This window comes from Astyanax mexicanus, chromosome 22 (genome assembly GCF_023375975.1).
Source record: "Astyanax mexicanus isolate ESR-SI-001 chromosome 22, AstMex3_surface, whole genome shotgun sequence".
Lineage (NCBI taxonomy): Eukaryota > Metazoa > Chordata > Actinopteri > Characiformes > Acestrorhamphidae > Astyanax > Astyanax mexicanus.
This window is the reverse complement of record NC_064429.1, coordinates 37,026,778-37,053,118: the sequence shown is the minus strand read 5'-3', so window position 1 is coordinate 37,053,118 and position 26,341 is coordinate 37,026,778. Positions and strand designations below refer to the sequence as shown.

Here is a 26,341-nt window from a genome sequence, read left to right as displayed (position 1 = left end):
AGTCACTGCTCGGATTACATTAGAAACAGGTCAGTTAGCGCGCTGCTAACCTCAGGATGTTTATAACTACGGAGTTTAGTGGACACACCACGGCCGCCAGGTAAGTCTTTTAAAGGCTACTGAAGACTATTAAAGGCTATTAGAGTGTAACCCCTGGCTCCCAGGGGTTACAAGAGGTTATTGAAAGCATTATTGGGGGGCAGAAATCAGTACAGGCTGGTTAGATAAGTGATGTCTTATAAATATTTACACATAACTTATATCTCTCCTGAAAAGCTTTTATTTTAGTCAGAAACACGCTTGTGTTTACTTTATCTGAGAGAAAGATGTTTTTTTAATTCAATGGAAAGCAACAGGTGTAGTCAATTATAAGTTTAAGATTTTTAATCCACCTCACTGTGATCTATAGTCAGTGTTCTCAAGTCACACTGACACACGCATTTCAGCGAGTTCACACGCTCTCACCTGCGCGCACCCACCCCTCCGTTAGATACAGATACAAAACCTGCGCGCCCAACCCCCGCCCCCCCCCCCTCCCCCGTTGGACAGATAAAAACAGTGATCACACTCCCGCCGACTGCGCTCATGCAGTGGCTATCTCTATTTAAATGAATAGGATGCGCTGTGTTGGTGCCGCGCCATTTGCGTAGCGCGCTGCGCTATTTGCGTAGCGCGCGCGGGAGGGATCGTCGATCCTCTTTTTGACTTCGATACTCGAGATCGTGACCTCATTTCGATTCGATTTCGATAAAATATCGAGATCGTGACACCCCTAATATTTACATCCCAAAACTTGTAGTCAGTGTGAGGGATCTCCTACATAAAAAAAAAAGAAACGATAAAAAAAATTGTATTTGGTTTGAAGGTTCCACTACGTTAAAAGTCCTGTCTGTTTTTTTAGGTTAGGACAATTCATAGTCACTGTGAAGGTTTCTCTACATTTAAAATCTAGACAAAATCCGTAATCAATGTGAAGGTTTCAAAACTTTAAAAAATTCTAGCAATTTTTTTTACGTACAAAAAAAAAACGTAAGTTCCTAAAAAAAATTACGTCAAAAAAAAATTGCAGATGTGAAGGTTCCATTACGCTAAAAATTATATCCATTTCTCTTGTTCACTCCTATCTGTTTTTTACATCCAAGAAGTTAAAATTAAAATTTAGTTAAAAGTGGTTACAGAAGAAACAGTGAATTAATGATCAGGTGTCTACAGCATTCCTGCACTACAGCTCTGTACACACAGACGCGCGACAGTACTGCGCTGCATGACGCAGAGCCTTTATTACTACATCCTGCTCTCGCGCTTTTAAACACTCCCTCCACTGAGTCAATAAGGGAGAGTAAGAGCTGCTTTCTCTGCTTAATGAGAGAAACTCAGCCGGCAGGTTTTAGACTCTTTAAACACCGGTGTTTTAGCCTGTATTAGACCAGCGGTGTCCCAAATTCATACAACACACTACTATAATACAGTACTACTAAAATAAAGTACAAATCAAAAGTTTGGACACGCCTCTTCTCTTTCATTCAGTGTGTTTTGTTTCTTTTTGTGATTTTTTACATTGGAAATGTAATATTGGAGACGATATTAAAGCTATACAGGAACACATGCTGAATAATTTAGTAAATAAAGTGTTAAAGAAACCAGAATCTGTTTTTAGACTAACTTAGTTTTAGGAACAGATCTGCACACTCTTGAAGCTCCAGCTTATCCCAATTAAATCACCATATCAGTTCATCAGATTTAGATTAGGGGATTAATGTGGAGGATAAACACTTTTTTACTCTTTACTATGTAATATCCCTTAACTATGTGTCCCTTAATCAGTTTTAATGTCTTTAATATTAATCTACAATGTAGAAAATATAATATATAATGAGATAAAGCATAAAAAAACACTGAATGAGAAGAAGTGTCCAAACTTTTGACTGGGTGATGGCAAGGAGATGCAAAATTCGTACGGGATATAAATAATGTTGGGCTTTACTGTACATATAATATTATCTCCTCTATTCACTATGCATGTGACTTCTGCCAAGGCAGCTACAATCACTTCTAGATGTTTAGCTTAGCATAACTTAATAAAAACTAATTAGCACCAGGTATAAGAGTATAAAACTTAAAACAAAAAGCAAACATTATTTTTTTAAATTACAAAAGCAAACATTTACAGATAGTTTTATTTCTACTGAAAGAATAAATAAAACTAACATTTTAAACAGTAGAATATTCTACAACCAATTAATAAAATACTCTTTTTTTGGGGTGGGGGGGTATGGATTTTTTTGTGGATTTTTGCATTTTTTGGATTTTTGTGTTTTTTGTGGATTTTTCTGTTTTTTAAAGATTTTCTGTGGATTTTTTTTTTTTGTGGATTTTTTTGTGTTTTTAAGATTTTCTGTGGATTTTTGCATTTTTTGTGAATTGTTGTGTTTTTTGAGGATTTTCTGTGGATTTTTCCGTTTTTTTGTGGACCTTAAATTTGTGCTTACTTGATAGCTGGATAGCTAAGCTTAGATATTAAACATACGATCATTAGAGCGGTTTTAGTAAAAACTATTTTTTGTGTATCTGTTTACTGTTCAGTTCCCAATATAATATTGTCATAATTTGCAACAGAATTAGAATCGTAAAAATACTGTTAAAAATACTGTTAATTAATAAACAGGAAAACATTTACATTTCTTTCTAATAATTGAATAAATAAAACTTGGATATTTTATAACAGTAAAATATTCTTCAACACATTAATTCAATATTCTCTCTCTCTCTCTCTGTCTGTCTTTGTCTCTTTTTGTCTCTCTCTCTCTCTCTCTCTCTCTCTCTGTCTTTGTCTCTTTTTGTCTCTCTCTCTCTCTCTCTGTCTCTCTGATGCCTCCTCTCTCCTGTGGGCTCCAGGTGTGACAGTGAATAAAGGGCGCTTTCATTCGGGTTTTCAAAGTTCAGGTAAACTACTCCTAAAATACATTTTTATAAGCGCTTTTCACTCACAAAAGAACACTAGTCTTTCTTCTGCGTACCATCCTCACTCTTCTTCTTCCTGCAGCTCTGAAGCTTCTTTTAGTAAAGAGTTTCAGAAAAATCAGAAACTGAGTTTCTGTTTTTAAGATTATAGAATGCAGAAAATCATTTTGTTCAGTTTTAGTAAAAAAAAAGAAAAGTTTCATTCTGGTGCATCTCTACTAAAAATTTAAATTCTATAGTTAAAACTATAAATTTCCTCTTTTTAAATACAGTATAATACCGTATAAAATTAGTTATTAATTATATTTTTGTAGTAATAATTTAAATCTAGAAGTATTATTCAGTAGTTACAAAAAATCATACCTATAATGAACAATTCAGTAACTCCTATACATTATTTTGCATCTACTTTTAAAGGTAGTATTATGTACTTAAATGTACTTAGTATCTAAAATCTGTATCTACTGTAACTGATTTACTATCCACTCTATATGATTTAGTATCTGCTGTTAACTGTGTATATTACTGTGTACATTATATAAAAAAAACGTTAATTGTATATTTTACTGCGTATATTATACAGTTTTAATAAGTATTCATTATCTATCAAAAAGTACATATACTTTACCACTATTAATTATTCAGCATCCCTCTCTTTCTCTCTCAGGGCTCTGGCAGCTGATGGCAAGCTGCATGACCGGGATTCGCACCTCCGGTTTCCAGATTTATCATCAATCCAACCTCCTTTTAACCTATTTTCATCAGTTTAATCCTAATAAATGTACTGTAATACAGTAATCAGTCTCTTACCTGTTCCGTCAGGTGTGGACCGGACGTAGGTGGGCAGCATTTTGACGGAGGCGGAGTCGTGAGTGTCTCGGGCGAGTCCTCTCTTCATCCCCTCCTCCATCCTCCTCTTCACCTCCATCAGCTGTTCCCGGCTGAGCCGCAGGGTATCCAGAACCCGCTGCCGCTCGGCGTGCTGCTCCGCCAGCCGGTACGCCACCGCCGTCACCATGGCCGCGCCCTTACCGCTGCCGTCCTCCGAGCGCAGGAACCGCACGTCGCAATCCGGCACCAAACGCCGCACCATCTTATGCAGCCGCCGGGCAAACCTGCACCCAACAGATAAAACATCACCCGACATACTGTATCATATTTAAACACTGTATAATATTTAAACACTGTATGTGTGGAGTGGGTGGATGCTGGTGTTTTATGGTGTTTCCGTGTCTATGTTACCTTCTGGCTCTCTCCCTTTAGTTACGCTGTTTTATTCAGATCTGCTGGAGTCATCAGTATCAATAAACATCTATTTTCTGAACTATTTTTATACATTAGGAGCACCCGATTATAAGGCGCATTGTGTGACACTAGTACGAAACAGGGGTGTCGCCATGTTTTCCTATTAATTCAGCAGGTCTCACCGCAAATCCTGTAAAGCTAAGCTAAGTTAACAGAACTGCAATTCCTGCTGGATGTTAATCTACACGGATTTCTTTCCTGAAAACTGTTGATTTGGGTGAGTAAAGCGCTTCTGTTCATATACAGTAGTCTTAGATTCCTACATTTCTCCAGCACTGAGGCTGGAGCATTAGCATTAGCCAATAATTGCTAGCGGTAGCAGTTAACAGCTTATGTCGCTCGACAGTGCTACACTGAGGAACCCTGATTGAGTGCTCTGGTAAGCTAGGGTGATATTAGCTAGCCTTTTTTTGTTCCATGTAGCATGTTTTAACACAGTAAACACAGACTACAGTCTGATATACTTGCCGCTGAACGTGAAAGTGCTAGCGGTTAGCGGCTAATGCTAATGCTGCTCCAGCAGTGATAGCCAGGGTTAGCAGCAGGCTACAGGCTGATAATTCTCGCCTCCAAATGGTGAAATAGCTAACGCTTAGCCCGGTTAGCTGTATAACTCTGTACTTCAGCGGAGTGGATTTACTGCTCCTTAATACCCAACTGGTAGAATTCATACATAAGAAGCACTGGATTATAAGGCGCATTTTATGCGACAATAGGAAGGAACAGGGGTGTTGCCATGTTTTTCCTTTACCATGTAAAGCTAAGCTAAATTAAGTAAACAAAGCTGGATGTTAATTTAAACAGATTTATCTCTTAAAAATATTGATTATAGACTTAATAAAGCACTTCTATTTATTTACAGTAAGCTTAGATTTCCAGATTTTCACTAAGGCTGGGTGCAGCAGCATTAGCATTAGATTTGCCGCTAGCCGGTAAACCAGGGCAATATTAGCTAGTGGTTTGTCCCATGCAGCTTGTTTCAACACGGTAAACACGCAGACTAGAGTACGATATACTCACACCTGAACGCAGAAAGAGCTAGTCTTTACCGTGGTTAGGGGCTGATGCTAATGCTGCTCCAGCAGTGCTAGCAGGGGTTAGCAGCAGACTACAGGCTGATAATACTCAGCATTAGCGTTAGCATTATTGACTAACCAGGTAAGCACCAGCTCTTTTGCTGTTCAGAGGCAAGTATATCGGACTGTAGCCTGCGTGGTTAGCGGGTAATGCTAATGCTGCTCCAGCCTTGATGCTGGAGGAACTTTACTGAAACTCCCGTATAACTCTGTACTTCAGATCTCAGACTATTCGTATATTTTCCACTATTGACAAAATGCACCATGTGGGTAAATATTCGAGGTGCTCGAGGACTATTTAACTTGCTTGGAAACGGTGCAAATACCATTTAATTCAGTAGAAAAACTCTGAAAACGTTTCTATTAGATGTTTTTACAGATATTTATGATTTATTAGCAGAAGAATCACTACAGTGCTTTAATAATCCTCTGGACCTCCCTTCATCTTCTCAATCAGGATCATTTCCTGTCAGAACGCTGCTACTCACTGCTGCGCTCTGATTGGCTCAGGGCTGCTGCGCTCTGATTGGCTCAGTGCTGTGCTTTAGTATAATCAGTGAACAATAGCCGCTAATGAGCTGATCAGCGTCTCTCAGAGCGTGATTAGCGGGATGTGTACTGGTCACCAGAACCCCCAGCAGATACCAGTCTGGATTAATCTGGAGGGGTCTGGGTTATTTACAAATAAACAAATTAAAAATAAATAAAATAAAATTACGGATAAAAACATGAACGTAATGAAGAGTGATGAAAGGAGCTGCAGAGCATCCAGTTTAATCAATTAAACAGCAAATCAATTGATTCAATTAGGAGATTTATCAATTATTATACAGATTTAACGTATTAGAGTTCTGAAAACCAGAACCAGAACCAGAACTGAGAGTCTGAGACCGACACAGAACCCAGAGCCGTACTCTAAACACCAGACTAGAACCTGCAATATAAAATTATACCTTTACCCCACTGTTACTATTATATATGTAAATCATGGTGATAAAATGATTAAATAAACTGAATCAAATTTAATTCAATTGAACTGAACCAAACTTCAATTAATTGAACTCAACCAAACAGAACTCAATTGACCAACAGAACTTAACTGAATAACAAAATTACGTAAATTGAACTCAATTGAACCAACCTAACTGAAGCTAACACAACTAAACTAAACAAAAGTGATCCAAACTCTAATGAACCGAATACAACTCAATTGAACCAACCTCAAGAAAACTGAACTTAATTAAGTTTAGGAGAACCACAATAGACTGCGCTGAACCCAAACTCAACTGAACTGAACTCAATGGAACTAAACTCAACTCAAACTTAAATGAATTGAATCCAAGAGAACCAAACACAGTTGAACCAAACCCAACTGAATCAAACCCAACTCAAGGGAACTGAACTCAATGGAACTGAACTCAACTCAATCAAACTTACATGAATTGAACTCAACTAAACCAAACCAAACAAAGTTGAACCAAATTCAGCTGCACTGAACCCGACTAAACTCAACTGAATCAAACTCAACTGAATCAAACCTACCTCAACAGAAGTGCACGCAACTTAATCAAACTTAAAGGAATTCAGTTTAGGAGAACCACAATCGACTGTGCTGACCCCAAATAAACCAAACTTAACTGAATCAAACCCAACTGAATTGAACCAAACTCAATTTAACTGAACTCAACTCAATCAAACTTAAATTAATTTAACTCAAGAGAACCAAACTCAATTTCAGTAAAACAAACTCAATTGAATCAAACTCAATTGAATTAAACTCAACTGAATTGAACTGAACTCAATGGAACTCAACTCAATGGAACTAAACTCAACTCAAACTTAAATTAATTGAACTCAAGAGAACCAAACTCAGTTGAACCAAACCAAACTGAATCAAACCCAACTCAAGGGAACTAACCTCAATGAAACTGAACTCAACTAAACCAAACAAAGTTGAACCAAATTCAGCTGCACTGAACCCAACTAAACCAAACTTAACCAAACCTTAACTGAATCAAACCCAACTATATAAAACCAAAATTAATCAAACCCAACTCAATTAAAGTGAACTCAACACAAACTTATATAAGTTGAACTCAAGAGAACTGAACTTCGTTGACCCGAACTCAAATGCACTGAACCTGACTAAACATTATCACTTAACCGAATCAAACCCAACTGATCCAAACCGTAATTTTAGCACTAGTTAATAAGTAGTGATGTGTGTGTGTGTGTGTGTGTGTGTGTGTGCTGGTGATCTAGTGATTGTGCACTCGGACTCACTGTGGGTGGTTCTTGTAGACGGATCCGTCCACGCCGATGGTGGTGCGCAGTCTCTCCGCCGCCTTGTTGTCCCGGATCTGACGCAGCACCGCAGCCAGCGTCGCAGCGCAGAGATGCGCCGCCCGCGTCGACACGGTGTGACACACGCGCTGCACCGCCACGCAGTCCTCCGCCGACGGGTCCAATCCCAGACCTCTCAGAACCTGCTCTGCATACAGCAGCCCCTCCTTCTCCCTGCACAACAATCACAATCACAATCATTACACATCACAATCACAACATCACAATCATTACACATCACAATCACAACATCACAATCACAACATCACAACCACAACATCACAATCACAACATCACAATCATTACACATCACAATCACAACATCACAATCATTACACATCACAATCACAACATCACAATCACAACATCACAATCATTACACATCACAATCATTACACATCACAATCACAACATCACAATCATTACACATCACAATCACAACATCACAATCACAACATCACAATCACAACATCACAATCACAACATCACAATCACACAGTAATCAATAACCTCCAATCAATAAGCCCCAATAACAACACATAATCACACAGTGATCAATAACACCATTCACAACACAATCACACAGTCAGTACACAGTGATACATTACCTCCAATCAATAACCTGCAATCAATAACCTTCAATCCATAACCTCCAATCACAACACACAATCATACAGTGATCAATAACCTCCAATCAATAACCCCCAATCCGCCCACTTCTCTACTACAATACAGAGTTACTATATTCACTAATACCACTTTACTACAACTTTACTACTGTACACAACACAAGCCTTATGTTCACCATGACCAGAAGAAGCTCCGCCCACTTCTCTATGGTATTATTTTAAATTAAATAAAGCATATTGCCTTCTTGTGAGTATTATGGGCTGTTTTAGAGCCGTGTGTTAGAGCGTATGTATGTAGTGACGAACACTCACAGCATGTGCGCGAGAGTAAACATGTACTTTTCAATACCGGCAAAATTGGCAGGTTTCCAGCCCTGTGATTTTCCTCTATTAGCACTTGTGATGCCGGGAATAAAGAACCAGAATTAACCGTTAGGATCCGGACCAGAAACCGGAGAACGCTCTGTTCCTGAGCTTCAGCTATTCAATCACCAGCTTTACTGAGAAACCAGCACTAGTAATAATAATAATCATTATTATTATAAATCATTATAATAATAGTAATAGTGATGGTAACCTTTAGTTACTGAGAATTTCAGCAACATGTTTTGTAGATCCCATAGATTTACAGTATTATCATTTGTGTAAAAACAGGTATAAATTATTCCATTTTAATTATGTAATTGATGCTGTATTTCAGAAGTGTAGTGGATGGTACTTCTGGTCATGGTGAACATACAGTAAGGCTTGTGTTGTGTACAGTAGTAAAGTTGTAGTAAAGTGGTATTAGTGAATATAGTAACTGTATTGTAGTAGAGAAGTGGGCGGAGCTTCTTCTGGTCATGGTGAACATAAGGCTTGTGTTGTGTACAGTAGTAAAGTTGTAGTAAAGTGGTATTAGTGAATATAGTAACTCTGTATTGTAGTAGAGAAGTGGGCGGAGCTTCTTCTGGTCATGGTGAACATAAGGCTTGTGTTGTGTACAGTAGTAAAGTTGTAGTAAAGTGGTATTAGTGAATATAGTAACTGTATTGTAGTAGAGAAGTGGGCGGAGCTTGTGTTGTGTACAGTAGTAAAGTTGTAGTAAAGTGGTATTAGTGAATATAGTAACTCTGTATTGTAGTAGAGAAGTGGGCGGAGCTTCTTCTGGTCATGGTGAACATAAGGCTTGTGTTGTGTACAGTAGTAAAGTTGTAGTAAAGTGGTATTAGTGAATATAGTAACTCTGTATTGTAGTAGAGAAGTGGGCGGAGCTTCTTCTGGTCATTGTGAACATACAGTAAGGCTTGTGTTGTGTACAGTAGTAAAGTTTAGGTGTATTATTGATTATTGATTGATTATTGATTATTGGTGCAGTATGTCTGAGGGGTCGGAGGTTCAGGTGTGGAGTGAGGTACAGGTAGATGGTGATTGGTGGATTTGTACTGCAGGAGATGAAGCTGCACACTGGGTTGACTGGCGGCTGACCTTACCTGGCTAGCAGGGGGCCTCGTGCCTTTAAATTAAACTCCCGTCTATGCGTCTGACTTTACGAACGCGTCTGGGCTTCACGAACGCGGACACTAACGAGCGAACGCGGACACGCGAGCGCGATGTTCTGACGCGTGTGCTGTAATGACCGTTATTATTCCAGAATCACGCACTCTGCACTTTAGATACAAACCTTCTCTACAAGACCTCACTCATGGCGCACATCACACACACTTCTGCTGCGCACACACACTTGCACTTATACACTCACACACCTCACTATACCTCCAAGCACTTATGGACGCCTGTTATTATGAATATGTGAATATGTGGATTCAATATTAAATTTACAAAAGAAAAAAAATCATAAAAAAAAAAAACACACTGAATAAGTGAAAGAACAGGTGTATCCAAACTTTTGACTGGTACCGTAGCTTGTGGCTGGCACCATCTGTGGCTGTGATGGTGTGGCTAGGCGGTTGTTAAGGTATTGCCATGCCATCACCAAAGTGATGCAAGGTGGTTCTGAGATGATGTTAGGCGGATGTTAAGGTGTCCGCAATGGAATAACAGTTGGGTGCTAAGGTGCTGCAAGGTGGTTTGTGATGGTGCTATTTGCTGGTTGGTAACTATGGTGTTGCAAAGTGGTCCCTATGGTTTTGTTAAGTGATCACCAAGGTCTTGCCATGGCATAGCTGTTGGGTGCTAAGGCATTGCAAGGTGGTCAGTATAGTGTTACTACATAGTTCCTATGGTTTTGCTTAGTGGTTGCTAAGGGGTTGCCATGGTTGAGCAGCAGGGCATTAAGGTGTTGCAAGGTGGTAACTATGGTGTTACTAGTTGGTTGCTATGGTTTTGCTAAGTGGTTGCTAATGTCTTGCCTTGGTACATGTTATGGGTGATAAGGTGTTGCAAGGTGCTCTATGGTGTTACTAGGTGGTTGCTATTGTGTTGCTAAGTTGTTGCTATCGTAGAGCAGCAGTGCAATAAGGTGTTGCAAGGTGGTTGCTAAGGTGTTACAATGGTATAGCTGTTGGGTGCTACAGTGTTGCAAGGTGGTCACTATGGTGTTGCTAGATGGTTGCTTTGATTTTGCTAAGTGGTCACTGAGGTCTTGCCACGGTAGAGCAGCAGGGCGAAAAGGTGTTGCAAGGTGGTCTCTATGATGTTACTAGGTGGTCACTATGGTTTTGTTAGGTAGTTGCTAAGATCTTATATTGGTATAGCTGTTGGGTGATAAGGTGTTGCAAGGTGGCCACTAAGGTGGTCGCTAAGGTGTTGCCATGGTATAGCAGTTGGTGCTAAGGTATTGCAAAATGGTTGCTAAGCTGTTGCCATGGTACAGATAATATAAATGGTCATACCATCTAGCCCTACATAAACCTACTGGTACTACACCTATAGTATATAGTGGATACACTTCACACACACACACACACACACACTGCGGTATACTGACTTCTGGTTCTCGATGGCGGAGACGTAGCTGGTTTTGAAGTGGCCGGTGATCAGCAGGTCGGGGGTGGTGTGGCCCTGGAACACCAGTCCCTCTCGAGCCATTTTCACCAGGATGATCCTCACCAGCTCACCCATATACATCCCACTGATCATCTTCTCAAATCTGCAGGAGCACACACACACACACACACACACACACACACACACACACACACACACAAACACACACACACACAAACACACAAACACACAAACACACAGTGCACCAGCACACACCACAGGTTCACAATTACAAAATACTCTATTACAGTATCATAATATCATAATTTACAGTACTGTATCAATTACTAGAAACCAGGAAAGGAATGTGGATCGACTGCACAAATACAGGTTGAGTGGCAGGTTAACAGGTGGAGTGGCAGGTTAACAGGTGGAGTGGCAGGTTAGGTGGCGGGTTAGCAGGTGGAGTGGCAGGTTAGGGGCATGTGAAGTGTCAGGATAAAAGGTGTAGTGGCAGGTGAAGTGGGTTAGCAGGTAGAGTGGCAGGTTAACAGGTGGAGTGGCAGGTTGAGTGGCAGGCTAGGGGCACGTGAAGTGTCAGGATAAAAGGTGTAGTGGCAGGTGAAGTGGGTTAGCAGGTGAAGTGGCAGGTCAAGTGGCAGGTTAACAGGTGAAGTGGCAGGTTAACAGGTGGAATGGCAGGTGGAGTGGCAGGTTAGGTGGCGGGTTAACAGGTTGAGTGGCAGGTTAGCAAGTGGAGTGGCAGGTTAGGGGCATGTGAAGTGTAAGGTTAAAAGTGGAGTGGCAGGTGAAGTGGGTTAGCAGGTGGAGTGGCAGGTTAACAGGTGGAGCAGCAGGTGGGGTTGCAGGTTAGGGGCATGTGAAGTGTCAGGTTAAAAGGTGGAGTGGCAGATGAAGTGGGTTAGCAGGTGAAGTGGCAGGTTAACAAGTGAAGTGGCAGGTTAACACGTTAAATAGCAGATGGAGTGGCAGGTGAGGTGGCAGGTTACTCGTTCACCGTAACCCAGGCTAAGCAGTATAGTGTTAGTGACGGGTGCTGCTCCTGTCACTCACAGCTGTTTGCCGGGGTTGAGGGACCCGGCATCGATCTCGCGGTCAAACTCGGTGCGCAGGTCGTCGAGGGCGCCGTCGTCTCCGAACGCCCCCCACTCCATATTTACACACATCCGCCCCTCGTCCCCCTCCACCAGCTCCAGGTTACGCATCTCCTCCATGTAGCACGCGTTCGTACCCGTACCTGCAGATTAATCAAAATTTACCTCAGCAGTGTTAATCTAATCATTAATATTCCTCAGCAGTGCTATTCTAATCATACATTTAACTCAGCAGTGCTATTCTAATATTAATTTACCTCAGCAGTGCTATACTAAACATATATGTACCTCAGCAGTGCTATACTAATCATATATGAACCTCAGCAGTGCTATTCTAATCATACATTTACCTCAGCAGTGTTATTCTAATCATAATTTTTTTTTTCCCCATTTACTTCGGTGAAAAAGAACTTGATGATTTTTTCTGGTTAGTGTAACGTTTATCAGTTTAATTTTCTGACTGCTTGAGGCTAAATGCAAAAAAAATATTAATTGGATGTAAGAACTTTTTACATTATTTATATTTTTTTACATTTAGTGCAGTGTATAAGAAATACGTTTCCCCCCCATTTTTTATAATATTTAGTTTTTCTTCTCTGCCCCTTACAGTCAATATTTTATTGATTTTTTTTGTCATTTTTCCTTTTTTGCATCTTGTAACAAAAGTAAGTTGGATTACAAAATCAGATTTTTGTTAAATTTAAATCAGCAGTGCTACTGTAATCATACATTTACCTCAGCACTGCTATTGTAATCATACATTTACCTCAACAGTGCTATTGTAATCATGAATTTACCTTAACAATGTTAAAAACATTAGTCAATATTTTATATTTAGCGCAGTGTATTCCTTCTGTAGTTTTCCTTCTCTGCCCCTTATAATCAATATTTTCTTTATATATATATTTTTTTTTTTCATTTTTGCATCTTGTAACAAAAGTTAGTTGGATTATACCATCAGATTTGTGTTACAAGAATGGAAAAATGGAAAAATCTGAAAATCGAGAAAAGATTCACGTTTAAATTTTACTTGAAATTCTGTTTAAAAAGGGCTAAAATGTAATATTAGAAAATGAAAAAAATGTACTATAATGAATGGAGAAAATGAAATATTTTGAATTTAGCTTGAACCCCAATTCTCTTTATTCTCCTCCTTTTTACGCTTGAATTGAGTCTGAAATTCGCACTGACCTACGATCAGGCCGAGCTCACAGTGATGATCATCATACCCGCAGGTCATCATGGTTCCCACCGTGTCGTTGATCACAGCAACAATGTCGATGTCAAAATCCTTTCAGAAGAGTAAAGAGAATAAAACTGAGAATAAAACAGAGAATAAAACAGAGAATAAAACAGAGAATAAAACAGAATAAAACAGAGAATGAAACAGAATAAAACAGAGAATAAAACAGAATAAAACAGAGAATAAAACAGAATTAAACAGAGAATAAAACAGAATAAAACAGAGAATAAAACAGAATAAAACAGAGAATAAAACAGAGAATAAAACAGAAGAAAAGCAGAAAGAGTGCGCAGTTTTAGCACAGAAAACGAGCCAACGAAACTAAAAGCAGAAAGAGTGTGCAGTTGTAGCACAGAAAACGAGGCAACGAGACTAAAAGCAGAAAGAGTGTGAGTTGTAGCACAGAAAACGAGCCAACGAGACTAAAAGCAGCGAGTGTGCAGTTGTAGCACAGAAAACAAGCCAACGAGACTAAAAGCAGAAAGAGTGTGCAGTTGTAGCACAGAAAACGAGCCAACGAGACTAAAAGCAGCGAGAGTGTGCAGTTGTAGCACAGAAAACAAGCCAACGAGACTAAAAGCAGAAAGAGTGTGCAGTTGTAGCAAAGAAAACAAGCCAACGAGACTAAAAGCAGCGAGAGTGTGCAGTTGTAGCACAGAAAACGAGGCAATGAGACTAAAAGCAGAAAGAGTGTGCAGTTGTAGCACAGAAAACGAGCCAACGAAACTAAAATCAGAAAGAGTGTGCAGTTGTAGCACAGAAAACGAGCCAACGAAACTAAAAGCAGAAAGAGTGTGCAGTTGTAGCACAGAAAACGAGCCAACGAGACTAAAAGCAGCGAGAGTGTGCAGTTGTAGCACAGAAAACGAGCCAACGAGACTAAAAGCAGAAAGAGTGTGCAGTTGTAGCACAGAAAACGAGCCAACGAAACTAAAATCAGAAAGAGTGTGCAGTTGTAGCACAGAAAACGAGCCAACGAGACTAAAAGCAGTGAGAGTGTGCAGTTGTAGCACAGAAAATGAGCCAACTAAACTAAAATCAGAAAGAGTGTGCAGTTGTAGCACAGAAAACGAGCCAACGAGACTAAAAGCAGAAAGAGTGCGCAGTTTTAGCACAGAAAACGAGGCAACGAGACTAAAAGCAGAAAGAGTGCGCAGTTTTAGCACAGAAAACGAGGCAACAAGACTAAAAGCAGCAAGAGTGTGCAGTTGAAGCGCAGAAAACGAGCCAAACAGTCTAAAAAGGTTGAGAGCGTACAAGAGCTTCACAAGTTTCCGCAAGCGTAGTCACTGCAAAGACAATCAAAAAAGTTATGATGGTGAAACTGGCACTCATCAGGACTTCGGCCCAGGAAAGGATACAAGAGCAAGAGTTTCCTCTGTTGTACAGGATGAGTTAATCAGAGTTTCCAGCCTCAGAGACCGCTAAAAGTTAACAAACAGCTCCCCAGATAAGAGCACATAAATACTTCTTTTTTTTAACACTTTAAAGTTACTACACGATTCATTATGTGTTTCTATATATACTTTGGAGGTCTGGTATCCTGTGTGAGATCATTCTGTAGCTGTTATCGCTTCTTACCCCTCTTTTTTTAATGGCTTTTCTCAGTAAACCCACAACGTCCTTCCCCTCCACGCCACTCGACTTGAAGCCCTTCGTCCACGAGACCAGGAAACTCTACAGAGATGGAAAACAAAATGATGAAAAATGCAAATAAATCAACCAATCAATCTTTATTTAAACTTGCTGTTTATTGAAGGTGGCCCTCATACACAATGTAGCCAAGCAAATGCATAAAATGAAGAGTGATAAACAACAAAAAAAAACTTTAATCATTATGAAATAAGATATAAAACAAAAATAATGTACTAAAGTAGCTATAGTAAGTGCAAAAATTCAAAAATGTATATAAAATGAGTAAAAGTGTCAGTGTCACAAAATGTATATAATGAAATGTATATAAAAATGGAAAGTTTAAGGACTAAAACAAACCAAAGAACAGCATTAATATGGGTTGTTGAGCATTGTTACGTAGGGATTCACCAATATGTACAGACAGCTTTAAGAGATCACTTCAGTTTCTGAATCAGTTTCTCTGATTTTGCTATTTATAGGTTTATGTTTGAGTAAAATAAACATTGTTTTTTTATTTTATAAACCACTAAATAAATAAATAAAAATATTGTCAGAAAAAAAGATGCAGAACTTTCAGACCTCAAATAATGCAAAGAAAACAAGTTCATATTCATAAAGTTTTAAGAGTTCAGAAATAATCAATATTTGGTGGAATAACCCTGGTTGGTTTTTAATCATAGTTTTTTTTCATGCATCTTGTCATCATGTTCTCCTCCTCCACCAGTCTTACACACTGCTTTTGGATAACTTTATGCTGCTTTACTCCTGGTGTAAAAATTCAAGCAGTTCAGTTTGGTGGTTTGATGGTTTGTGATCATCCATCTTCCTCTTCATTATATTTCAATTTTGGTTCAAATCAAAGAAACTCATCATTTTTAAGTGCTCTCTTATTTTTTTTCCAGAGCTGTATATTGAATTTTATACGGGTGCTTTCTATTTTTTTCTGCTTTCTTTAGTTTCTTACCATAATAAACTTTTATTAGGCTTTATTAGATCAAGTTTCATCATTTCACGTCCTATAAATGCAGCAATATCACTGAAAAGCCCATTATTAATGGAACATATAAAAGCAGATTAAACAGCATGAATTCCAGCCACTTATAGCCCTGCGGAAATAAGGCTGAATACACTGGATATATAATTGATATCATGCTGTTTCATTAAATTACTGCATTGTACTGAATATAAATGTATATATTAGTATTCTGCAGTAAAGCTCTATAAGGCCCATCTCACTTCCTCTCCCTCAGGTGTGCCCTCCAGCAGCTACGCCCCGCCTCTGACCCGCCCACCAGGGCATCACTGACTGACAGGTCAGTAGATAGATAGATAGATACTTTATTGATCCCCGGGGGGAAATTCTTGGCATCCAGCAGCAGGTTACACAATACACAAAGTTAAAAAAGATAAAATATAAAATATAAAGATACATATAAATACAATCAAATAAGAAATAGAATATACAGTGTAAATGTACAGAGGTCTTGATAGCATCTGTGAGATATTATATATATATATATATATATTTTTTTTTTAATAGTGTAACAGATTAGTCTCATCATTAAACTCTCTAAACATCTCTAAACACGACAGGGTTCTGCAGATCAAAGCAAAATCAGCAGATTCTTTAATTCCCTGCAGTTAATGAATTATTCATGAGCTGTGAGAGGCTCCGCCCCCTGTCCTCACCTCGTCCAGTTTGGTCTGTCTGCAGGGGAAGGAGAAGGTGAAGCCCAGAGGAAGCTTCTTGTCTTTGATGCCCAGTTTATCCAGGAAGTTGGCGAGACACTCGGCGATGTGGTCGAAGAGCTAGTCAGCAGGGAGAGAGAGAGACGGGTCAGCAGGGAGAGAGAGAGACGGGTCAGCAGGGAGAGAGAGACGGGTCAGCAGGGAGAGAGAGAGACGGGTCAGCAGGGAGAGAGAGAGACGGGTCAGCAGGGAGAGAGAGAGAGACGGGTCAGCAGGGAGAGAGAGAGAGACAGGTCAGCAGGGAGAGAGAGAGAGATGGGTCAGCAGGGAGAGAGAGAGATGGGTCAGCAGGGAGAGAGAGAGACGGGTCAGCAGGGAGAGAGAGAGAGACGGGTCAGCAGGGAGAGAGAGAGAGACAGGTCAGCAGGGAGAGAGAGAGAGATGGGTCAGCAGGGAGAGAGAGAGATGGGTCAGCAGGGAGAGAGAGAGACGGGTCAGCAGGGAGAGAGAGAGACGGGTCAGCAGGGAGAGAGAGAGAGACGGGTCAGCAGGGAAAGAGAGAGACGGGTCAGCAGGGAGAGAGAGAGATGGGTCAGCAGGGAGAGAGAGACAGACAGATTAGCAGGGAGAGAGAGAGACGGGTCAGCAGGGAGAGAGAGAGACGGGTCAGCAGGGAGAGAGAGAGAGACGGGTCAGCAGGGAAAGAGAGAGATGGGTCAGCAGGGAGAGAGAGAGAGACGGGTCAGCAGGGAGAGAGAGAGAGACGGGTCAGCAGGGAAAGAGAGAGACGGGTCAGCAGGGAGAGAGAGAGATGGGTCAGCAGGGAGAGAGAGACAGACAGATTAGCAGGGAGAGAGAGAGACGGGTCAGCAGGGAGAGAGAGAGACGGGTCAGCAGGGAGAGAGAGAGAGACGGGTCAGCAGGGAAAGAGAGAGATGGGTCAGCAGGGAGAGAGAGAGAGACGGGTCAGCAGGGAGAGAGAGAGAGACGGGTCAGCAGGGAGAGAGAGAGACGGGTCAGCAGGGAGAGAGAGAGAGACGGGTCAGCAGGGAGAGAGAGAGACGGGTCAGCAGGGAGAGAGAGAGACGGGTCAGCAGGGAGAGAGAGAGACGGGTCAGCAGGGAGAGAGAGAGACGGGTCAGCAGGGAGAGAGAGACAGACAGATTAGCAGGGAGAGAGAGAGACGGGTCAGCAGGGAGAGAGAGAGAGACGGGTCAGCAGGGAAAGAGAGAGATGGGTCAGCAGGGAGAGAGAGACAGACAGATTAGCAGGGAGAGAGAGAGACGGGTCAGCAGGGAGAGAGAGAGACGGGTCAGCAGGGAGAGAGAGAGACGGGTCAGCAGGGAGAGAGAGAGACGGGTCAGCAGGGAGAGAGAGAGACGGGTCAGCAGGGAAAGAGAGAGACGGGTCAGCAGGGAAAGAGAGAGACGGGTCAGCAGGGAGAGAGAGAGATGGGTCAGCAGGGAGAGAGAGACAGACAGATTAGCAGGGAGAGAGAGAGACGGGTCAGCAGGGAAAGAGAGAGACGGGTCAGCAGGGAAAGAGAGAGACTGGTCAGCAGGGAGAGAGAGAGACGGGTCAGCAGGGAGAGAGAGAGACGGGTCAGCGGGGAGAGAGAGAGACGGGTCAGCGGGGAGAGAGAGAGACGGGTCAGCGGGGAGAGAGAGAGACGGGTCAGCGGGGAGAGAGAGAGACGGGTCAGCGGGGAGAGAGAGAGACGGGTCAGCGGGGAGAGAGAGAGACGGGTCAGCAGGGAGAGAGAGAGACGGGTCAGCAGGGAGAGAGAGAGACGGGTCAGCAGGGAGAGAGAGAGACGGGTCAGCAGGGAGAGAGAGAGACGGGTCAGCAGGTAAAGAGAGAGACGGGTCAGCAGGTAAAGAGAGAGACAGACAGATTAGCAGGGAGAGAGAGAGAGACGGGTCAGCAGGTCAGTCCTTAAAATCTCAGAAACTTTTTTTTTTTTTTTACAATATATTACTTTGACCACAAAAACACCACCCAGCAAATCTTACAGCGAGGGTAGAAGAAGGGTAGTGCGACAGAGACTAAGGTATATTGAGTGTAGAGTGATGCAGAGTGAGCTAGTGTGAGTTAGAGTGAGCTAGTGTGAGTTAGAGTGAGCTCAAGTAGGGTACAGCGAAGTAGAAAAAGGGTAGATTTAGGGTAGAGTGACAGAGATTGAGGTAGAGTGAGAGTAGAGTTAAGTAGAGTGAGGTTGTGTAGAGTAGAGTCAGGCAGAGTGAGGTAGGGTGAGGTAGAGTCAGCTTGAGTGGGGTAGAGTGAGGTAGAATGAGGGTGGAATGAAGGTAGAACAACAGAGAATGGATAGAGTGAAAGTAGAGTGAGGTACAATGAGGTAGAGTGAAAGTAGAGTGAGAATAGAGTGAGGGTAGAGTGAGGTAGTGTAGAGGAGAGTCAGGCAGAGTGAGGTAGAATAAGGTAGAGTGAGGTGGAGTGAGGTAGAGTGAGAGAGATTAAGGAAGAGTGAGCTAGGGTGAGGCAGAGAGTAGCATAGTAAGGTAGTTTAAAGTAGATTAAGGTAAAGTGAGGTAGTGTAGACTGTAACGTCGACCCTGGACGTGGTTTACAATGATCTATTGGAAAAAAAAAACCTTTAAAAAACATTGGAAAAAATATTCATTTATTTATTTATTTGGAATGTGTTGCATAATAAATTAAGCACCCAGACCTACATGAGGTTGTGTTATTGTGTGATGGTGTGTGAATCTGTGAGTAACTGTATAAGACGTGTATTTTCAACATTTCTTAAATAAGGATCACTGAATGCTGAAGCTGCACCTAAAATACAGAAACTCATCCAACCAGTCTGTCTACTTACAGCTAACTCTGCCCAGACTGATTTAATCTGCTTTAAAACATTCCTCCTACATTCCTCCAAATACTGACTTCAGACTGACTCTATCCTTCCAGTGCAGGTTTCAGAAGCCAGAATAAAAACGAGCTGAAATAGGAGTAGCGATGCTATTTTTATTAAAATGTAAAAGGAGTCCATCCAGACTGTGAGGAAATACATCAGAGAAAATTGGGTGGATACAGTAGAAGTAGATGGCGCTCAGCATGTAGCTGCTGCTCCTGACTCCCAGTTGACGACTGGGTCAGATATCTAACATGTGATCCCCTATTTTAGATAAGCTCAGATAAACTACATTTCTATTTAACTGAATTAACAAAGTATTTTTATCACTTGCTACAAACTAAAAAGTCCTAAGATGGCCTAAAACTTTGTTGCACAGAACTGTAAAAGCAGAATCCTTCAATCTACAGAAAATTCTTTATATTTTATCAGTAATTATTATTTTTTTATCTAAAGACGTTGTGGCTTTTATAAAGAAGACTCTTATAAACTAGAGACTCCAGGAATGCTCATGATTTTTCTTTTTCTTTTTAAACTAGACGAACTGAACCAAGGTAAAGGCATAAAGAGCGAGGACACGTTCAGACCTATACCTTAAGAAAACCCTTAACTAACCTTTGATTTCTGTTTAAATTAAAGAATTTATTCATGTTAAAGTGTGAACTCTCAGAGCTCCATCCTCTCCAGACTGTGAGGACAGACATCGGCGAAAATTAGCGGCGACTCATTAATTCCACTCTATTCAGATTCAGTGCATTCAGAGCAAGACTTAGATCATTTGTCTCGTCGTAAAGGTCAACGTCTCGCTATTGACCGCCAACGCCGTGGGACGAGACTTTGCCTAATTAAATTCCTGTTTAAACACTGCGTTCTTCATCCACGGAAACCTCAGATACCCAGAGCTCCTCAAAAAACCCTGTGCTGTTAAAGCTTTGCCACTATGATCAAGAGATCACTGGTTCGAATCCCGATCATGCAGCTTGCCATCAGCTGCCGGAGCCCCGAGAGAGCACACACAATTGGCCTTGCTCTCTCTGGGAGGGTAGAGTAGATGGTGCTCTTTCCCCTCATCACTTAGCATGCTCCTCAGCTGCTGCTCCTCACTCCCAGTTGACGACTGGGTCAGATATCTAGCGTGTCGTCCCCTATTTTCGCACAGTTTGTCCGTCTATTGCATTGCAGAGTTTCCTGTCCCTCTCTGCTAATCTCGTTAAAGAAATTTAAAACACATAACCTCCTACCTTAAACTTAAACTTTATTCTTACAAAAAAAAAAAATCCCGTCATAAAACTTTATTTTAGTATCGCTAACAATGTTGTAAATCTGTGCATACGTAAAAAAAAAAAAAAAAATGCATTTTCGTCGAATTTTTGCATTGTACACTACTTAGGGAGCCTAATTCTATATGAACAAGGATGTCGCCATGTTTTCCTGACATAATCAGAGTATGGATGCCCACACAGGACAAATGCGATGTCATTATACACCACCGGGAGGCGCTGGATCCCGTAAGCACAGTGCAGAAACGCTAAGACATGTCTAAGCCAATAGGTGGCGCAGGCAAATACGTGGTTCACACAAATAAAAAATAAAATAAGTTACAAATAAGTAAAACAATTATTACATTATTACACACATTATCAGCCACCAATATCAGCTTAAGAGCTGTTATTATTAAAATAAAAGCTTGTAGTAAAAGTAAAAATAAAAGTGTGTATTTTTTTACAGTTAATTTAGTGTATTTTAAGCTGATAAAATACCTTAAAAATAGGGGACACTTGTAATTTCACAGGTCTCGCCACTGGGGGGAGGGCCGAAGTAAAGAAAACTTTAATTCTTAAATAAAAAAAATTCTTTAACAAAGTTAAACGAGTGCTACACATATTTCTCTCCTAAAAACTGTTAATTACAGCAAGCTTAGATTTCCACAATTTTGACTGAAATGAAAACTGTCTGCGACTAAAAACTAGGCTAAAATTGTATAGTGTGAACCTGATGTAAAGTGTTACAAAAAAATTATAAAAATAAATAAAAAATATTCGTCAAAAAGCCAGAAAGAAGAAGTTCAAGAACTTCGAAAGTATCCTCAAGAGCAGTCACAAAACTATTATAAATGGTGAAACTGGCACTCATCAGGAAAGCTCCAGGAAAGGAAGAGCAAGTTAAATCAGAGTTAGGAGCCTCAGAAACTGCAAGTTAACAGAGTATTTAGGTTTGTTTATAAGTAATTTTAAGTTACTAAATGATTCCTTATGTGTTCCTTCATAATCTGATAGATCACTTCACTATTCATTATTTACTATGTAGGAAAAAACTACTAAAATATTACTGTAATACTGTAAGTATAATCTCTATAGAAATGTGCTGACTACAATAGAATAGAATAGAATAGAACAGAATGGTATATTCTACAGCAGCTCTGAGCACATAACCGTCATAAGGTCACTCTGGTAAATGCCATGTGTGGGGCAGGGGGGTGTAACGCCCCCCCTAAACATCACAGCAATGTTCCAGCATCTCCTGTTAAGCCTTCCCAGAACTCCCGGCCCTTAAATACCCTCAGATACCCACCTCGCACCCGCTGCCCCTCATCAGCGTCTCGGGAATAGCGTAGATCTGATTCTCCATCTCCACCTTCTGCTTCCCGTTAGCCGAAACCTTCACCAGCAGCACCCGGAAATTCGTCCCGCCGAGATCCAGCGCCAGGAAATCTCCACTCTCTGCAGGAAACAAGAAATTATTACTGTGTTTTTCGCATGATAAGGTGCACCAGATTATAAGGCGCATTATGCGACACTAGTAAGGAACAGGGGTGTCACCATGTTTCCCTTATAATTCAGCTAAGTTAAGTTAAATAAACAAAACTGTAATTCTTAAAAAAATAAAAAATCATTATCTTTTAAAGTTAATCGAGAGCTGGATGTTAATCTACACAGATTTCTCTCCAGAAAACTGTTTATTTTTTTTAAGTAAAGAACATCTGTTTATTTACAGTAAGCTTAGATTTCCAGACTTAGCATTAGCAGCTAACCAGTAGTGCTAGCCACGGATAGCGGCTAATGCCGCTAGACATCGCTAAAATGAACGGACTACAGTCCAATATACTCACCTCTGAACTGGGAAAGAGCTAGCGCTAATCATGATTAGCAGCTAATGCTAATGCTGCTTCAGCAGTGCTAGCCGGGCTTAAGGGGGCAAGCAGGCTACAGTCTGATAATACGAACCTCAGTAACACTGGGCCGTTACATTTTCAATTTTCTAAATATGCTTTTTCATTTCTACCACTCACAATCTGAATTTCAGCATTTAATAGAATTCAGATTTTAAAGAAGAAATTAAGGAACTGAGTACAGAAACATTCGTTTATTTTTGTCTAATATTGCATTGTTAAGGGCAGAAATTAAAAGTAGGAAATTTAAGTTTTTAAAATTTTTCGGATTTTGCATCAAACAGTAAGAAAACTGAACTGAGAAACGTTACATTTGTCAACGCTGCAGAAGGGAGGCAGCTGTGGACGTGAACACAAGTAATTTTAATAAAATAGAAAACTGAAAACTGAAAATAAACACAAAACAACAGAAACTGAGAACAAAACACAAGATCAAACAAAGGAAAACTAAAACAAAGGGGCTGAAACAGACAAGAAACACCTGGGGAAGATAATGTGGGTTTAAAAACATGCCAAAAAGAACAAAACTGACCACAAAAACATTAAATGGTTTTAATACACTATTAATATGAGTTACGTATATCTAAATGACCCACAATGAGGAGTTAATTATTGGTTATTGTATCAGAGTAAAGATAAATCAGCATTTATCAGTATATATCAGTTTATATCAGTAGGAGTGCTGTTGGTTTAATTGGTCATGAGCTCTTATAGAATAAGTGTGGGTGATACTGAGGGATTATCAGTGGTGATTAGATGTGGGTGTGACTGTAATACAGTGATTAATCTTATTAATCTGTGATCTTAGAAAACACAACCCAAACAGCAGGAACAGAAGCATTAAGACGCGTTTAATTCACTGTTTCTTCTGAAATTAAGGACGTTGAAAGACTTTTCAGAGTTGATGATCACTTCCCAACTCATCCCCAACTAACCCCCCAACTCCTCCCCAAATCCTTAACTCATTCTCCAACTCATCCTCAGCTCATCCCCAACTCAACCTCAACTCAACTCTTCCCCAACTCTTTTCCAACTTCCTAACTTAACCCCCAACTCATTCACAACTCCTCAACACTTCTCAAACTCTTCCCCACCTCCTCAACTCACCCCCAACCCATTCACCAATGCCTCAACACACCCCAAATCCCCAACTCATCCCCATCTCACCCGCAACTCAACTCTTCCCCAACTCTTCTCCAACTTCATAACTCACCCCTAAATCCCCCCTCACTCCCCAACTTATACCCAGCTCATCAACTCTTTAACAGCCTCTCAAATTACCCCATCTCAACCTCAACTCAACTCCTCCCAAACTCTTTTCCAACTTCCTAACATACCCCCCAAACTCATTCACAACTCCTTAAAACTTCTCAAACTCTTCCCCACCTCCTCAACTCACCCCCAACCCATCCCCAACTATTTCACCAACGTCTCAACACACCCCCAAATCCCCAACTCATCCCCATCTCACCTGCAACTCAACTCTTCCCCATATTTTCTCCAACTTCTCAACTTACCTCTAACTCCCCAACTCATCACCCATCTCTTCTCAAACATCTCAACTCACCCTTAACTCCCCCCTCACTCCCCAACTTATCCCCAGCTCATCAACTCTTTAACAGCCTCTCAAATTACCCCATCTCAACTAGAACTCAACTCTTCTCCAACTCTTTTCCAACTTCTCAACTTACCCCCAATCCCCAACTTAACCCCAATTTCCCCTCACAATTAATTCCCAAACCCCCAACCCTTCAAGTTATACCCAAATCATCATCTCATCCCCAAACCATCAACTCATCTCCAAACCATTCCCAAATCCCCAACTCACTCCAACTTATCTGATCCCCAACCCATCCCAAATTCTCAACGAACCACCGGTCATCCCCAACTGATCCCAAACTCATCCAGAACTTACCCCCAACTCCCCAACTCATCCCCATCTCACTCACAACTCAACTCTTTCCCCAACTCAGTCAGAACTCATCCCAATCCCTCAATTTACCCCAACTCATCCCCAACCCTTCAACTTACTCTTAACTCATCCCCATCTCACCCACAACTCAACTCTTTCTTAACTTATCCCCAACTCCTTATCTCAACTCATCCCCAAATCCCCAACTGTTTAACTCACCTCCAAAACATAATAAGAATCACTGTGCACTGCGGTGGCAATAGTTTATATTGATATCAGAATTAGATTGTATCAAACTAAATTAAGAAATATATTATGCAATAAATATATTTAGCCATACAGCCAAGCTCTAACAGTACGATAACAGTACTTTTACACTGGAAAAGATATATGTTTTTTATGCTTTTTGTCACACACAAATGTTGTATTTCATGTTGAATGGACCAATTCAGTAGAAATGCTCTATAATTACTTTTAATAAAAATAAACTTGTAAAATTGCTGTTTTGGAGATACAAGGCTTTAGCGTGAGCTCGACAATACGCTCTTCTCTACAGGATGTAGGTACTGAATGATTCCTTTGTGTGAGAAAGATTTTCTTCATAGAACACGTTTATTGTGTGAATTTTCAGTTTTTATTTCTTTTGTATTCTTTAATAAACACACAGCGACCTTCACTCCCACAAAACTTTATATCAATCATCTGAAAGTCACTCCATTCAATAAAACTATACAGTACAGCAATATAAACGATGTGACCGCGCAATTAAAGAACTGATCTCAGGTATAAAGAGCTTTTCATCTGGATTTATCTCAGATAAATAATGTCATAATGTCACACCGTCTCTAACAAACACTAAAAAACAAAAAAACAAGGCCTCTGATCAAATATAAACGATGATCACGTCTGATTTAACCATATAAAACCCTGAAAATAAAAGATCATCTGCAGAACTGAAGGATAAAACGTCATCCCTTTATCTAACAGATACAGAGAGAGAGAGAGAGAGAGAGAGAGAGAGAGAGAGAGAGAGAGGGAGAGAGAGAGATGGCTAAAGAAAGGTACAGCTGGAGAGAGAGGAGAGAAAGAGATACATAAATATATAGAGAGAGCCATAACAGAAAGATATAAAGAGAGAGAGAGAGGTATAGAGAGGGAAAAGAGAGGGCAAGATATATAGAGAGAGAAGCAGAGAGGCAAAGAGGCAGAGAGAGGTGTGAAGAGAAATGTAGAGAGAGATATAGAACGAGAGAGAGAAAAAAGAAAGGGGTGCGAGAGAAAGAGAGGGCAAGAGAGGTACAGAAAGAGAGAGAGAGAAAGAAAGGGTGCGAGAGAGAAAGAGAGGTATAGAAAGAGAGCGAGACAGAGAATGAGAGTGCAATAAAAAGGTAGACAGAGACAGACAGAGAGAGAAAGAGAAAGAGAGAGGGATAGAAAAAGATAGAGAGAGATGTATAGAAA

The 26,341-nt window shown here is 40.6% G+C and overlaps 1 protein-coding gene across 1 annotated transcript in view; it reads right to left on the bottom strand.

Moving 5' to 3' along the window:
• hk2 (hexokinase 2) overlaps window positions 1–26,341 on the bottom strand; it is a 73,875-nt gene that overhangs the window by 30,744 nt on the left and 16,790 nt on the right. Inside the window, exons 3-10 of the mRNA XM_049470726.1 lie at window positions 22,371–22,519; window positions 16,925–17,044; window positions 15,182–15,277; window positions 13,549–13,648; window positions 12,317–12,500; window positions 11,244–11,405; window positions 7,626–7,859; window positions 3,772–4,076 (exon numbers count right to left, since the gene is read on the bottom strand). Coding sequence (XP_049326683.1) covers window positions 3,772–4,076; window positions 7,626–7,859; window positions 11,244–11,405; window positions 12,317–12,500; window positions 13,549–13,648; window positions 15,182–15,277; window positions 16,925–17,044; window positions 22,371–22,519 — 1,350 coding nt within the window. The remainder of the gene's footprint in view (window positions 1–3,771; window positions 4,077–7,625; window positions 7,860–11,243; window positions 11,406–12,316; window positions 12,501–13,548; window positions 13,649–15,181; window positions 15,278–16,924; window positions 17,045–22,370; window positions 22,520–26,341) is intronic.